This window comes from Pogoniulus pusillus, chromosome 11 (genome assembly GCF_015220805.1).
Source record: "Pogoniulus pusillus isolate bPogPus1 chromosome 11, bPogPus1.pri, whole genome shotgun sequence".
NCBI classification, from domain to species: Eukaryota; Metazoa; Chordata; class Aves; order Piciformes; family Lybiidae; genus Pogoniulus; species Pogoniulus pusillus.
Window position 1 is genome coordinate 16,540,600 of NC_087274.1, and position 15,711 is coordinate 16,556,310.

At 49.1% G+C, this 15,711-nt stretch overlaps 1 protein-coding gene across 3 annotated transcripts in view; it reads left to right on the top strand.

The window, feature by feature from the left end:
• The window catches only part of SFXN5 (sideroflexin 5), a 96,969-nt gene that overhangs the window by 50,382 nt on the left and 30,876 nt on the right, over positions 1-15,711 (top strand). For all 3 annotated transcript variants that reach the window (XM_064151207.1, XM_064151209.1, XM_064151208.1), the window contains exons 10-12: positions 7,762-7,852; positions 11,715-11,830; positions 14,219-14,304. In XM_064151207.1, coding sequence (XP_064007277.1) covers positions 7,762-7,852; positions 11,715-11,830; positions 14,219-14,304 — 293 coding nt within the window. The remainder of the gene's footprint in view (positions 1-7,761; positions 7,853-11,714; positions 11,831-14,218; positions 14,305-15,711) is intronic.

The window sequence follows — 15,711 nt, forward strand, 5'->3', positions numbered from 1 at the left end:
GTGATGTTGATGCCAGGAGGGTATTTCTGTCCTTTTGTGTAGCTGTCCCAGTCCCCACCAGGCTGGGCTTTCACTGGGATGCCATTGGTGTCTGTGAGGGGTACTGGGAGCTCTGTGACAGCAGTGGGCTTCTAATTGTGCTGCTCTGAGGGCCACATTATGACTGCAGGGAGTCAGGAGCTTTCCATCCATGATGCTGGGGAGCAGCCTTCAGGGACAATTTCTCCTCCCTGATGCTGGATGGAGGTCGGCTTCCAAGTGTGTGCACACAAGGTGTGTGAAAATGGCATGAAATGGAAGTGCAGTGATGTGCCCATGTAGAAAAGGCTTGGAGACACTACTGGTGTTTGTGTAACCACAGAGTAACTTGTGTCCTGGTACTCCATGGCAGTATGTGCTCAATTCTAAAAGCAGAGCAGCCTGGAGAACACCCTGCAGAGCCAGAAATACCTGGATTAACATCCAGCATCTACTCCAGCCTTTGGAGGGGCTTTTAAATGACGACGACAAATAATACAGCAGCAGCCTTGAGGTTCCTTTCACTGAGTCCAGAGGCCTCAGCCCTCATTAACTGATCACTGCTGTCAGTTAGCAACAAATCACATCCCAGTGTGAGCCCATTAGGACCAGATGACCTGAAAACAAGTGCCACTGCTTCCAGTGGGCTGCTGAGCCCCAGTATTAATTAAAGAGAGCCCCTTCCATGTTTGCAGTTGGCAAGCCAGGCGGGGAGGGGGCTCCTGAAATGACAGATCAGTTGACTTTTGATTGTGCTTCACATCATCTTCACCTTCCCTGGCTCTATCTAACCAGAGTGGCAAACAAATTGCTGTCTGACATGTGCAGGAGAGAGGTTTTGGCTTTGTGCTGCCTGCAATTAACCAGAGTTTGTGGCAAATCTTTGCAAGTAACCTCATTCTTTCCCCATTTTAGAAAGAGAAGAATTGATGTTGGAGCCAGGCAATGCTTCTGTCTTTGAGCCAGTGCCACCCCTGCCGCTCCTGCTCTGTAGCCCTCCAGGATGAGCTTTTGGAGGGATCAATACTCTATTTTTAAATCATTTTCCCCCAGTGCTTCATACTTTTCCCCACCTACTCCAAACCCAACCCAAGTCACAGGACGGCCTGGCTGGAAAAGACCTTAGGATCATGGAGTGCAACCATAACCTAATTCCTCCCTGTACACAACTCTGAGACCATGTCCCTAAGCTCCTCATCCAAATCTCTTTTAAACACCTCCAGAGATGGTGACTCCACCAGTTCCCAAATTCACAGTGTAGCTTCATGCCAGGAAAGCTCTGCCAGGTCCAGCATCTTCTCTCTTCTCCCATGCAGTGTTTTGGTGAAGAAACATCAGAAGGGATAGAAGTGAAGGCTAAGTGTGGGTAAATCAGTAGCAGGGCTGATGCAGCAGCTCTCTCCCATCTCTAGCTTCTTGTGTGACACTTCAGCATCATCTCTGCACCAGGCACATGCAGTGCCCACTCCACACAAGCCTTCACCATCTCCGAGCTGCTCATGCCACATCTTTATATCATATGTTTATAAAGATGTGCAGGGTGAGAGCCAAGAGGCTGGAGCCAGGCTCTGCTCAGTGATGCCCAGTGACAGGACAAGTAGCAATGGGGGAAGCTGAGGCACAGGAAGTTCCATGGAAACATGAGGAGGAATTTTTTCCCCTGTGAGAGTGACAGAACACTGAACAGGCTACCCAGGGGGATTGTGGAGTCTCCCTCTCTGGAGATATGTAAGACCTGCCTGGATGTTTCCTGTGTGATCTGCTCTGGGTGACCCTGCTCTGGCATTGAGTTGGGCTGGATGAGCTTTCAAAGTCCCTTGCAGCCCCTGACATTCTGTGATTCTGTGATCTCCAAGCTTCCCTCACAGATGACAATGTTTAGTGATGATCTGGTAGGGCTGATGTGAAGGTTGGACTTGATGATCTTCAAGATCTTCTCCAATCCAGAGGATTCTGTGGTTCTCCTGGAAGCATCTGACAGCAGCTGGTTTGGTGCCATTGGTTTCTGTGGTCTTTGCACATCAGGTTCTTAATTTCCACAATTATAGCTTCAGGTTCTGACAAGGCTCTCCACATCTTGCTCCTTGTGCTTCACTGTGCAAACTCACCAAGGGGTTCCTCTCTTCTGCCAGTATCATTTGGCCACATTTCTAACATCTCCCAGTGAGCAGTGTATTGCTGCTCAGCTTGGCACCTGGGTCATTAGCTACTTGTCCATCTGCTGTCTGCTCCACCTGGAGGTGCCACAGACGTTGGCACTGCTGACATTCGTCCTTCTCAGTGGACAGGATGGACTCTTATTAGGCTGTTACCTGGCAGCTATACAAAGTGAGTTTTACATGTACAGAGGTATGTAACCTAGCCAGGGGGTGTCTGTGGTGTCCTGTGACAGGACAAGAGGCAGTGGATAAAAACTGGAATACAGGAAGTTCCACTTCACTTCTTTACTGTAAAGGTGACAGAACACTGGAACAGGCTGCCCAGAGAAGTTGTGGAGTCTCCTTCTCTAGAGGCTTTCAAGACCTATCTGGATGCATTCCTGTGTGACCTGACCTAGCTGATCCTATTTTGGCAGGGGGGGTTAGACTCAATCATCTCTGGAGGTTCCTTCTAACCCCTTGTGATACAGGGTTCAGTTCTTCCCTGGGGCACCAAAGCCACATGTGTGTGATCAGTCACCTCTTGGAGAGTTTCCTCCATGAATAAAGCAGCCAGACTCCTTCCTTCCCCTTCCATATATACTGGGGTGTGCAGCTCCTGGCAAGGCTTTTATTAAGTACAGGTTTGGGGTTTATGGTCTTGTCAGTGCAGAGGCAAGTAAAGACGTGGTCCTCACTTAGCAACCTGAGCTAAATTCTGACAAAAGTAGGTGTTTTGTCTTCCTTTGTGTAAGGGAGAGATGCAGTGTCCTGTAACCATGACTGCCACCCAGGCTGGCTGCTTTGTATTGAGCTGTACACTTCAAATGTACCTGCTGGAGGCTTGAACATCCTCTTCTGGCTGACCTTGGGTTACAAAAGTCAGGCAATGGATGTCAGTAATGACTTTGGTGACTGCAACTGTGGGGGAGGCCCTTGATGTGGTCCCCCTCAACAGCCTTCTCTCTAAGTTGGAGAGAGATGGATTTGGTGGATAAGAGATTGACTGGATGGTCACCTCCAGAAGTTAGAGGCCAATGGCTTCATTTCCAGATAGTGACAGGTGACAAATGGTGTCTTTCAGGGGTCAGTACTGGCACCAGTGCTGCTTAATGTCTTCATAGACAGTGGGATTGAGGGCACCCTCAGCAGGTTGCAGATAGCACCAAGCAGAGTGTTGTGGTCGATACTCAGAAGGCTGGGAGGGTGAAAGGGTCAAGTATAGCTTCAGACAATATCAAGCTGGGCAGGAGCCTTGATGGACTTGAGGAGAGAGATGTTCTACAGAGGGATCTGGCCAGGCTGGATCGATAGGCTGAGGTTCAACAATGCCAGGTGCCAGCTCCTGCACTCGGGTCACAATAACCCCGTGAAGATTCCAGGTTCAGTGCAGAGTGGCTTCAAAGTGCCTGGTGGAAAAGAACCTGAGGATGTTGGTCACGAGTGGCTGAATGTGAGCCAATGTGTGCCCAGGTGGCCAAGAAGGCCAAGGGTGTCTTGGCTTGGATCAGCAGTAGTGTGGCGAGCAGGACCAGGGAAGGGATTGTGCCCCTGCAGTAGTGAGGCCACTCCTTGAATACTGGGTTGAGTTTTGGGCTTCTCAGTCCTAGAAGGATGCTGAGGTGCTGGAGTGTGTCCAGAGAAGGACAGGGAAGCTGGAGAAAGGTCTAAAGCTGAATGATTTAGAAGTCCCTGGAGGGAGTTTAAAAACCTTGTAAGTGTGGCACTGAGGGACATGGTTTAGTGGTGACCTGGCAGTGCTTGGTTAACAGTTGGACTTGACCTAAATGTCTTTTCCAACCAAAACAGTTCTGTGATTCTAAGTTTTCTTGACAGTGTGGCTTGGGGCAGGGAGAACATCCTTTGCTCTGAGCACTTTGGGGCACCAGCCCTGCTCCTTGCTGTGCCCTCTGTGCCACAAGCCATGTGTTGCTCCTCCTTCCCTGCTCCCATTACACACTTAGCACACACCTCCCCACCAATTTTTCTCTCTCCTTTCTAGGTGGAGGTGCCCCTGTGGATTTTTCTAATCCCAGCTCCTTCTCCCTGATAATTGTCTGTGAGCCGTGCAGAGCAGCTGCATTGACAGCCTGTGAATTTGGTGTGATGCCCATAATCAGCTTGTGAGAGGCCACCCACTGCCCTCAGGACTAGCTGCCACTTAGGGCACTCAAGAAACACTTAGAAGCCAGAGGAAGTTGGTGTAGAGTGAGAGCTGGGAGGGAATGGAGCATGGCCAGATGCCTCTTGGAGGTGGAGCTAGGAGCAGGAGCAAAAATCACAGGAGGTTGGAGGAGCTGGTAACAAACTTCTGCTTGCTGCTCGAAGTTCTTAAATGAAGCAGTATCTGGCTCTTGGGTATGGATGCCTGAGCTCAGCCACTCCCATTCCCGCTCATCATCTTCAGTGATTTAAGAGTACCAAATCCAGATACCTGAAGACACTAGAGGAGAGTGGTGTGATCACCCAGCCTGGTGATTCAGCAATCAAGCCTATAAATCATTTGAGCTGTGGTAGCCTTTTCCCAAAGGCCCAGCCTCAAGCACAGACAAGGTGTGCTTGGAGGAGTCACTCAGTGCCTGTCACCCTGCCTCTGGGCTACCACCAGGTGTTTGCTGACTGCTGCCTTCCAGACTCTTTAACATGGAATCATAGAATGGTTTGGAATTGGTTATTAAAGGTCATCTGGTTCAATCTCCAGCCATCAGGGACATCTTCAACTGGAGCACATTGCTCAGAGCCCAGCCTAGCTTTGAAGGTTTCCAGGGATCACAGGATGTCAGGGTCTGGAAGGGACCCAAAGAGATCATCAAGTCCAGCCCCCCTGCCAGAGCAGGACCATACAATCTAGCTCAGGTCACACAGCAACACATCCAGACAGGCCTTGAAAGTCTCCAGAGAGGGAAACTCCACAACCTCTCTGGGGAGCCTGTGCCAGTGCTCTGGAACCCTTACAGTTGAGAAGTTCCCCTTGTGTTGAGCTGGAACCTCCTGTGCCACAGCTTCCATCCATTGCTCCTTGTCCTATCCCAGGGAGCAAGTGAGCAGAGCCTGTCCTGCCCTTCCTGACCCCCACCTCAGATATTTAGAAACATTTATTAAACCCCCTCTCAGTCTTCTCCTCTCCAGACTCTTATAGCCATCCCTTGGACTCTCCAGCAGATCCCTGTCCCTCTTCAACTGGGGAGCCCAAAACTGAATGGTACTCAAGATGAGCTCTCACCAGGGCAGAGTAGAGAGGGAGGAGAACCTCCCTGGATCTGCTGGACACACTCTTCTTAATGCCCCCCAGGATCCCATTTGCCCTCTTGGCCACAGGGACACATTGCTGCCCCATGGATGTTCTCCCCCAGCACTCCCAGGTCCCTCTGCACAGGGCTGCTCTCCAGCAGATCACCTCCCAGCCTGGACTGGTGCAGTTTGTTCTTCCTCCCCAGGTGCAGGACTCTGCACTTCTCTGCACCTGTCCTTGTTGAACCTCCTTTGGTTCCACTCTGCCCAGCTCTCCAGTCTGTCCAAGTCTCGCTGGATGGCTGCACAGACTTCAGCTGGAAGTGTCATCTACCACCTCTCTGGGCAACCTGTATCAGTTTTCACCACCCTCAGCATAAAAAAAATTCTACCCTCTCTCTAATCTGAATCTCCTTTTCTGGTTTCAAACCATCACCCCTTGTCTTGTGGCTAAAAGCCCTGCTAAAAAGTCTGTCCTCATCTTTCTTACAGGACTTGTGATTCTCTGCAGCATTCCTTCTCATCTCCCTGCTGGGGCTCTGTTCCCAGCACATTTGTTTTCAACCATGTCCCTTCCTGTGGTGGACATCTTGGGTGTGACTGAAATTTGACAGGATCACAGCACAGCAGGGATTGGAAAGAACCTCTGGAGATCATCCAGTCCAACTCCCAGGCTAAAACAGGGTCACCCACAGCAGGCTGCCTGGGTTCACAATGTCCAAGTGGGTTTGGAGATTCCACAACCTCTCTGGGCAGCCTGCTCCAGTGCTCCAGCACCCTCACAGGGGAATTTTTCCTTATATTTAGGTGTAACTAAGCAGAGTTTGTGCTCATTGGCCTTTGTCCTGTCACTGGGCACCACTGACAAGATTTTCCTCCTTTCCTTACTTTTGCTCCTCACTAACTTCCTTCTCCACTCAGATTGTTACTGCTTTCCCTTCCCTTGTAGTCCTCCGTTCTGTTCTCCTTGACTTGGTAAGGCTCCAGTTGGTAAACAGCCCAGTTTTCCATCTCTCTGCCTCCATCTTCACCTCCCAGTCCTAATGAATGATTTTTTTCCTTCCTTTTCCTAATGCTCTTTTCATTAGTTTGGCTGTATGGGACTCATCAGATCCAATTAGTGCTTCACTTCAGCAATCTCATGATCTGAGGAGTGAAGGATAAGCTGCTCTGCAGCCAGTGCCTCCTTTCTAGTTGACTTTCTCCATCATTTGGAGCAGCTACTTTCAAGTGCATGGGACAAAGCTGCCCCAATGCTGCTGGAAGGTGGGAACACTGAATCCATTAAATCAGTGGAGGCCTCACCAATGCAGTCTGGAGAGCTGCTCAGTGGCACTGAGGTGCCACCATCAGTGTCCACTATGTTTGTTGGATTCCTAAAGCTCCTTTACTGTATAGAAATTCACTGTCAACACTAAGTGAAAAAGCTTGACCTAGGCTTGTATTCAGTGCTCCAGAATTGACTGGAGAGGTGCAGGGTTAGACCTGCAGCAGATGCCTCAATTGTTGCCAGCTTCAGGCCTTCAAAATCTGTTTCTTGGCTTTCAAAGACCTTAACCATAAAGGTAAAAAAGAAAAAAAACCCATGCATTTCAAGTTCACATCTCAGAGCCAGAACCTTTTGAGGCAAGAAGTGAAAGAAAAGGCAACAAAAATCTTGGGATTTTTGTTCTGGTCATGCTGTGACAGTGTCTGGTGGTTTGGCTTCAAATACAGCAACACTTTGAGCTGTGTCCTTCTGCTGAGCTGATGTTGTTGATGCTGAAAAGCAAAGTGGTAGCACAATCAATAGCTGGGATTATTGGTGCTCAAAGAAGAGGGCAGAGTGCTGCTGGAGGTGTAGTAGAGCCCTGAGTAAGTTGCTCACCTGTTGATAGTGTTTGGTGCTGATTTGGTGTTTGTGGGAGGAACATCAGCAGTTGTGGTGTGACCTGAGACATAGCCAGCATAACTGCCTTCATCTGAGCTGCGTTCCTGGAGGCCTTGTGTGACCAGCAGGGTAAAATACAGGCCAGTCCAGAAGGATCGAGTGGTGTTGTGGTAACTTCTGTGTTGGCTTTTAGCTTGGCGGAGTTTAAACCCAGTGGTTGGGATCAACTTAACAGCTGGGTTCAAGCCTTTGTTTAAGCCCAATGGCTGGGTTCGATCCTTCATTTAAACTCATTTGAACCATTCCTTGAAGAAAGAGTTGGGCCCAACACTGTTAAACTCTTCTGTGTGGGTGGGGTTCATTCTCAAATGCTTTTGCATGGGGAAGGGCCTCAGCCTTTGCCCCTGAAGAGCTCTGCTGCTGTCTGTGAGATGTGCCATCTGCCCTGCTCCTTGTAGCTAAGTACTCCTGCTTCTCACTTTCTTGTTTTTTCTCTGTTCAAAGGTGGGCCTTAATGTTCTGATTCAGAGAGCAAACAAGTTTACTCCTGCCACTCGGCTCTTGATCCAGAGGTTTGTGCCATTCCCTGCCGTCGGTAAGGAACAGCTCTTCTTGTCTGTGTTCAAAGTGTTGCTGTAAACCTACCAGTGACTGACAGCAATTGGGATGGGCACTTGACTCCTGCTTTCCTGATTTACACCATCCCTGCTGTGTCCCTGAGTCAGTGTAGGCAGCGATAGGATGGTGCAGAGCTGGACGTGAGCTGGCACCATGCACTTCCAGCCCAGGGGCAGCCTGTCCTGGGATGATCCCCAGCAGTGTGGGCAGCAAGGGCAGGGAGGTGTTTCTGCCTCTCTGCTCTGCTAATACCTCAGCTGCAGTGCTGGGGCCAGCTCTAGAATTCTCAGCACAGCACAGACAGGGACCTGTTGGAGCAGGACCAGAATAGGCTACAACAATGGTGTGAGGGCTGGAAGGGCTCTGCTGTGAGGCCAGGCTGAGAGAGAGTTGGGGATGTTCAGCCTGGAGAAGAGAAGGCTCCAGGGAGACCTTTTGGTGACCAATAAGAAAGCTGGGGACAGACTTTTCCTCAGGACCTGTTGTGACAGGATGTGGGGTGAAGGTTTGAAACTAAAAGAGGAGATTCAGACTGGATAGGTGGAAAAAATGTTTTACAGTGAGAGTGGTGAGACCCTGGCCTAGGTTGGTAGACTCCCCATTCCTGGAACCATTCCAGGTCAGGTTGTTTGGGGCTCTGAGCAACCTGTTCTAGTTGCAGATGTCCCTGCTGACTGCAGGGGATTTGGAACTGGATGACCTTTAAAGGTCTCTTCCCACCTAAACCTTTCTGTTATGCTGTGATTCCATTTCAGCAGGAAAATGATGGAAAGCTGCTGGCAGAGACAGCTCAGAAGGCTCTACGGAGCTGCGCTTTCCACTCTCAAGCAGTTTAAGAAATGATCAGCATTGACTGGTCTTCGACCACCCAAATTCAAGAGCATTTAATTTGCAGGATCTGGTTTGAATCACATCAAATCAAATTCTCAAGTACCCAGTAGCATGAGGGTTTTTTACAATAAAAATGTAATGAAATGTTCCTGCTCTGGAAATACAGATTTCTAGCAGGCACTGATTAGAAACAGACCCAAGTGTGTGAAGAATTAAAGCTCCTGCTGGCTTGTTGGAGCACAGAATAAACCCTTCTGCAGTTTGCCAGCTAGCTTCTCAGTGGTGTGAGGGAAGGGACGTGCTGGACTCTGCTGAAGTCTCTGGTTACAATGCTCTGCAAGTGCTGAGTTGTTTTATCTGTGAAGGTGATTTTTTTTCTGTAAGGGTTAGGGCAATTTTTTAATAGGAGCCTGTTTGTTCATAAAGGTGGTGCAAGAATTGTCCAAGCATGGGGGAAATCAAGAAACAAAATGATTTTGCTCACTCTCACGGGTCTGTTTTCAACTGTGTTAACAGAAAACTTACCCTTTAAGCCTTTTCCTTTGCTGTGCAGAGGCCACAGAGCTGCTTTCCAGCAGCTCAGCCCCTCACCTGTGCTGCTGCAGGGGGTTATTCTTCCCCAGGTCCCTTGCTGGACTTGCTGAGGTTCCCTCCACCCTACTCCTGCAGCCTGCCCAGCTCTCACTGGAAGGCAGCACAGCCCGGCAGGGTATCAGCCACTCCTCCCACTTGTGTGCCATCAGCAAACTTGCTGGAGATCCACTCTGTCCTTTCCTCAAGGTGATGTCGGGCAAGACTGGACCCAAGTCCTGACCCTTAGGGAGCAGGGTACCCATGGTCAACATACAGCTGAGTGGGAGTAGCTAAGAGTAGCTGGAATTAGATTTTTAATTTGAGACCTGGTCAATGTGGAATGTGACCTGATCAGTGTGGAAAAGGACCTAGCTGAGGTGGGAGCTTCAGATCCATCGTCAGCCTTGTGCTGGTGCATCCTGCCTTGGACAGAGCATCTCCACTGGCCTGTTTCTGTATAGAATCATAGAATGGAATGGGCTGGAAGGGACCTATGATTCTCATGCAGTCCAATCCCCTCTGCAGTCAGCAGGGACATCCTCAACTAGATCAGGTTGTCCAGAACCCTGTTGAGCCTCATTTTGAATATCTCCAGGGATGAGGCCTCAAGCACCTCCCTGGGTAACTTGTTTCAGTGTTCCACTACCCTCATGGTGCAGAACTTGTTCCTCCCATCCTTTTCTCTAGTTTGAAGCCATTGCCCCTCATCCTGTCACTGCAGCCTCCATCCTTCATGTACTGACTTCAGGTACTGACAAGCTGCTATTAGATCTACTCAGAGCCTTCTCTTCTCCAGGCTGAACAACCCCAGCTCCCTTAGCCTGTCCTCATGGCAGAGGTGCTCAATGTACGTTCAGTCTTGACTGCCAGCTATAAGGATGGGGCATTGGAGTGTTCAGAGAGAAGAAAGAGAGGGTAAACTTGCTTTAAATGAGATGCCTGTTTGCTTTTCTGTCTTGGATTAAGGAGCTGAAGCGTTGGTAACAGAGATTTTGATAGATGGCAAGAGTGGTCCAGTAGTTTGACTATTAAAGAGAGAGACAGAGTGTGCGTGTGTGTATGTTCCTCTTCTTCTGGAGTGTAAGGAGCATTTGTCACCACAAATCATCCTTGATTTGCAGAGAGCTGCATTCATATAGGGCTCACCACCCACCACCCTCAAAAAATTAGACATTTGTTATATGACATGAATTGAGATTAATTAGTGAATATTAACCCATCAGGCAGCACAGAAACACATTTTTGGAAGCAGTGGCACTCGCAGTGGGTTTGGATTAGCTGGGGTTGGAAAGTTTGCAGCAAAATGTGGTGGGGAGGGGTTGCTGGGAAATGCCAGGTTTGCAGACCTCAAACTTCTGTAGGAATTAGCAGCTTGGCTTGGGGAAAATGTGAAGAAGTGCCTGGCCTCCCAGGAAGGCGAATTCTTAATCCCAGTGCCTAATATGTTACTCGAGGAGCAGAATTTGGGGTTATCTGTGTTCAGTGTTTGGGCCCTCAATGCAAGAAGGACATTGAGGTGCTGGAGTGTGTCCAAAGAAGAGCAGTGAAGCTGGTGAAGGGTGTAGAGCACAAGGTTTCTGTGAAGCTGCTGAGGGACCTGGGGTTTTTCAGCCTGGAGAAAAGGAAGCTGAGGGGAGATCATTTTGCTCTCTACAACTACCTGAAAGGAGGTTGGAGCTAGGTGGAGTTGGTCTCTTCTAAGGAAATAAGATCAAGAGGAAGTGGCCTCAGTTTGCCCCAAGGGAGGACACAAGGAAGAATTTCTTCCCTGGAGGGGTCAGCAAATTGTGGAAGAGGCTGCCCAGGACAGCATTGGAATCTCCATCCCTGGAGAGATTTGACCGAACTTTCAGGAAAAAATATTTTCCAACCTAAAGCTCCCCTGGTGCAACCTGAGGCCATCTCCTCTTGTCCTATTGATTGTTACTTAGAAGAAGAGACCAACCCACTCCTGGCTCCAACTTCCTCACAGGGAGTTGTGGAGAGACAGAAGGTCTCCCCTCAGCCTCCTTTTCTCCAGGCTGAACAACCCCAGTTCCTTCAACCGCTCCTCAAGATTTGTTCTCCAGACCCTTCGCCAGGGTCCAGCACCTCAATATCCTTCTTGAAGTGAAGGTCCAAGGGTGAAGCCTCCTCTTGAGTGAAGGATCACTCTGGAGGGTGGGAGCATGTGGGGATGCCAGCACCCAGGACCACTAGTGTACATTTGTGATTGTGGCAAAAGATCCATCTGCAAGTAAAAGAAAATTATCTTGGTTCTTATTTTCCTCTAAAGAATCACATCTTTGTCTTGGAATGAGAGTGGCTCTTGACTTGCAGAAACTTCTTGGCAGACTGATGGAAGCAAAGCTGCAGGGCTGTCACGGCAAACAGAAGCCTGCCATTTGGTATTGTCCAGGGCTGCGTCGCTAATCATCCTGCTTCTCTCATCTTAGCTAGTGCCAATATCTGCAACGTTGTCCTGATGAGGCACACGGAGCTGGAAGAAGGAATTGATGTTTTAGACAGCAACGGAAACATCGTTGGGTCTTCCAGAATTGCTGCAAAACACGTAGGTCCTCGTGCTCTTGGGGCAGCTTGTAGACCGCTGACTTTCAGTCCCACAGCCAGTGGGAATCATAGGATCATAGAATGGGCTGGGCTGGAAGGGACCTCTGGAGGTCATCTAGTCTTGCCCCCCTGCAGTCAGCAGGGACATCCCCACCAGATCAGGTCACCCAGCGCCCCATCAAGCCTCACCTTGAATGTCTCCGGGGAAGGAGCTTCAGCTGCCTCTCTGGGCAACCTGTTCCAGTGCTCCACCACCCTTATAGTAAGGAACTTGTTCCTAACATCCAATCTAAATCTGCTCTTCTCAAGCTTGAGTCGATTTCTTGAAGGCTGGGAATGGCTGAGGTTGCCCAGTGTGCAGGAGGGACAGAGCAGCACAACTCAGTATCTGTGTTACACCTGCCCGGGTGGTTCTGTAGCCACCAAACTCAGTGTGCTTGCTGGTGACTGCCCTGGAGGGGCTCAGTGGCACCCTGGTTCTTATGCAGCCTTAGGGTATCTTTATGGGAACTTGTAAGCAGTTGATATTGAATGCAAAGTGAAGCTCACTTACACCTTTTTCTAAATGAAGAATACTTCATTTTCAAGCTGAGGAGCTTTTAACCCTCGCGGTGGCAGAGACGCATTAACAATTGCCAACCGAAGCTTTGTGAGCCAGATGTTTTCATCCTCATCCTAACACCTAGTTTGTTTTCCCCTCTAACCTTCTACTCTCTGCCATCTGCCTCCAATTATTCCCTTTTCTTCCTTTCTTACAGAGTTTTGCCTTCTGAGCATCATCTGACTGTCTGAGGCATGTTGTTTCCAAGTGGGCTTTAATCTGAAATGTAAAGCATGTAGCGAAGCACACGCCCAGGCAGAGGAGTTAATAATATAATGCTTGGCATTTCCCTCACTCCTTCTGTCCAAGGCTCTTAAGGCACTTTGTAGACAGCAATTAATGTACAGATTTGCAGTCCTCGGCGAGCGCCGGGAGATCTCTAATATCTCTCCATATTGTTGTTTAACAGGGAGATTAAAACAATCTGGTGAAGGGCTTGGAGATACTCACTGGAGCCAGCTTTCCTCACTTACATTAAGTGGCTTCAGGACCCAGCTTCCCCTCTCCATCCTAATGGTCGAGTTGAAGGCAGCCAATGTATAAAACAAAGATGTAAGAGTGAGTTAGGAGGAGTTTAACCATCAAACATGAGACTTCTGAGAACTCCTGCTCAGCTGCCATCTAATTCTGGGCCTTCTTTCTGAAGAACTCAGCACTGTGTTTTGTGATGGGAATTTGGCAGCCCCTTAGTGGAAGACATCTGTGCTGTGGGCAGCCTGGCCAAGCTGAGGGTGTCCCTGCTGACTGCAGTGGGAGTTGGACTGAATGAGTTTTGGAGGTCCCTTCCAGCCTTGACCATTCTATGATTCTCTGAGACCTTCTCCCATTTGGAAGGACTGAGTGCTCCCAGGCCTGGCCATGTTGGCAGTGCTGGGTTAATAGTTGGACTCAATGAACTTAAGGATCTATTCCAGCCTAGATGATTCTATGATAAGGAGGAATTTCAGCATTTCCATGCAGAATCTGCAATATCCTCTGCCTAAGTCTGCCCAAACCCCATGTGTGGTCGTGGTACTTGAGGCATCACAGGTGAGTAGAATAATAGAATTGTAGAATCATAGAATGGTTTAGGTTGGAAGGGACCTCAACAATCATCTTGTTCCAACTCCCTGCCATGGGCAGCGACACCTCCCACTAGAACAGGTCACTCAGGGTGTACTGGCAGAGCTGGTTGGGAAAGATAAATGAGGACAGTGGTGGCTGTACACCTTGCTGGCTCACCTCACCATCTTCTCCAGGGCTCCTCTCAGGACAATTTATACATGGCATGCTGCTTCATTTGCTGCTTCCTGAGTCCTGCCAGGGGAAAGCACCAACCGTAGCTCCAGAGTTAGGTGTCTTCCCGATGTGCATTATGATGCTTTGCATAAATCAGCAGTGATAAAAAACCAGAAACAAGTCTTGGAGCAGGCAGTAAGGTGCTGCAGTCCGCCAGCACACCACTGGAACTGAAACCCAGGTAGGAGAGGAAGGGCTGAAGCTGCTGCTCAACCCATACTGAGATCCTGCACCACAGAACATCTCCCAGGCAGCTGTGTGGCTCCTTCTTTCTCCAGGCTGTGCTAACAGGTTTCTGTAGGAATATGACAAGCTGTTGGAGCACTCTTGGTGACACAAAGTGAAATGAGGGCAAGGCTGAAAGGGTGTAGGGTATGTTGGTGCATCCCCTCCCACAGGGCACAGAGGACAGGCCAGTCAGACAATTTCTGTTCCCACATGTTGGTTTCTTCACCCAGCTACATCCTGAGACTGGCTTGAAACATTTTGTTTGTTTGCTTTTCTTTTCAGGCACTGCTAGAAACGGCTCTGACTCGAGTGGTCCTGCCAATGCCTATACTGGTTCTACCTCCAATTATTATGTCCATACTGGAAAAGTAAGTGGTGGGAAATACACAGGGGTGCTTTTTGAGGGGAGAAGATATTTTTTAGGAAGTGTTTTTCATTGACATTTCTTATCATTGGTCCATCAAAAGCTCTTTTTGCTTATTGAAATGTTTACTTTTCTTCATTTTGGCATCTGGAGCACAAGTCTTGTGAGGAGCAGCTGAGGGTCCTGGGGTTGTTCAGCCTGGAGAAAAGGAGGCTCGGAGGAGACCTTCTGGCTCTCTACAACTCCCTGGAAGGAGGTTGGAGCCAGGTGGGGTTGGTCTCTTCTCCCAAGGAACAAGTGATAGAACAAGAGGAAACAGCCTCACGCTGAACCAGGGAAGGGTTAGGTTGGACATTAGGAATATATTTTTCTTCTTGCAAGTTTTGTCAAGCTCTGGACCAGGCTGTCCAGGACAGGTATTACAAAGCTGTGTAGATGTAGTGCTGAGGGACATGGCTTAAGTGTGAACAAGGCAGTGCTGGGTTGACAGCCCTTAAAGAGCTCTTCCAACCAAAACAACTCTATGGTTCTATGGGGTTTGAGCATTGCTGCTCAGGTGTTGTATTGATGTAACTGTTTGAAATGATCTTTCTGAGACTCGTTCTGAGTAACTCTTTTCTGTAGGTCACTGTGACCCCAAACTCTCTGAACCCACTGGAAAAGTGTCTCTTAAGTTTTCAGTTCCCATTAGAGCTGCCACATGGGGTCAGACTAAAGGTCTTTGCTCCTCTTCAGCCAGTGATTGGGACTGTAAGGACTTGCTGACCACACGGCCTATCCAGACCACTGTGGCCACTGCTGGACTTGCTTATGGCCTGTTGGAATTCGCTTGGGCTTTCTTTCAGCCACGTTCTGTGGCTTGCACTTCCTTAGAAGAATACATGCTTCACACTTTGTGCAGAGTTTGCTCTCTGTGGCTTTTAAAGCCTCAATCTCTCTTGGCAGGTTTCTCCATGGAGCATCAGTGCTAGGAGAGCTGGCCAGGAAGGGCTGGGTTACTACCTCATGTCTAATTATCTCATTTCAGAGTTCATAGAATCACAGAATGTCAGGGGCTGGAAGGGACCTTAAAAGATCATCTGGTCCAGCGCCACTTCCAGAGCAGGATCACCTAGAGCATATCACACTGGAAAGCATCCAGATGGTTCTTGAATATCTCCAGAGAGGAAGACTCCACAACCCCCCTGGACAGCCTTTTCTAGTGCTCTGTCACCCTCATAGTGAATAAATTCCTCCTTAGGTTCACATGGAACCTCCTATGCCACAACTTCCACCCATTGCCCCTGTGCTGTCACTGAGTTCTTAACAGCAAAAGAACCTCACCCCTGTGGTGAGGTTGTCCGTTTCCCACCTTGATTTCCGTCACCTCCACTTTTAATTCTGCCCAGAGATGCTGTGAGCCTGTCTGGAG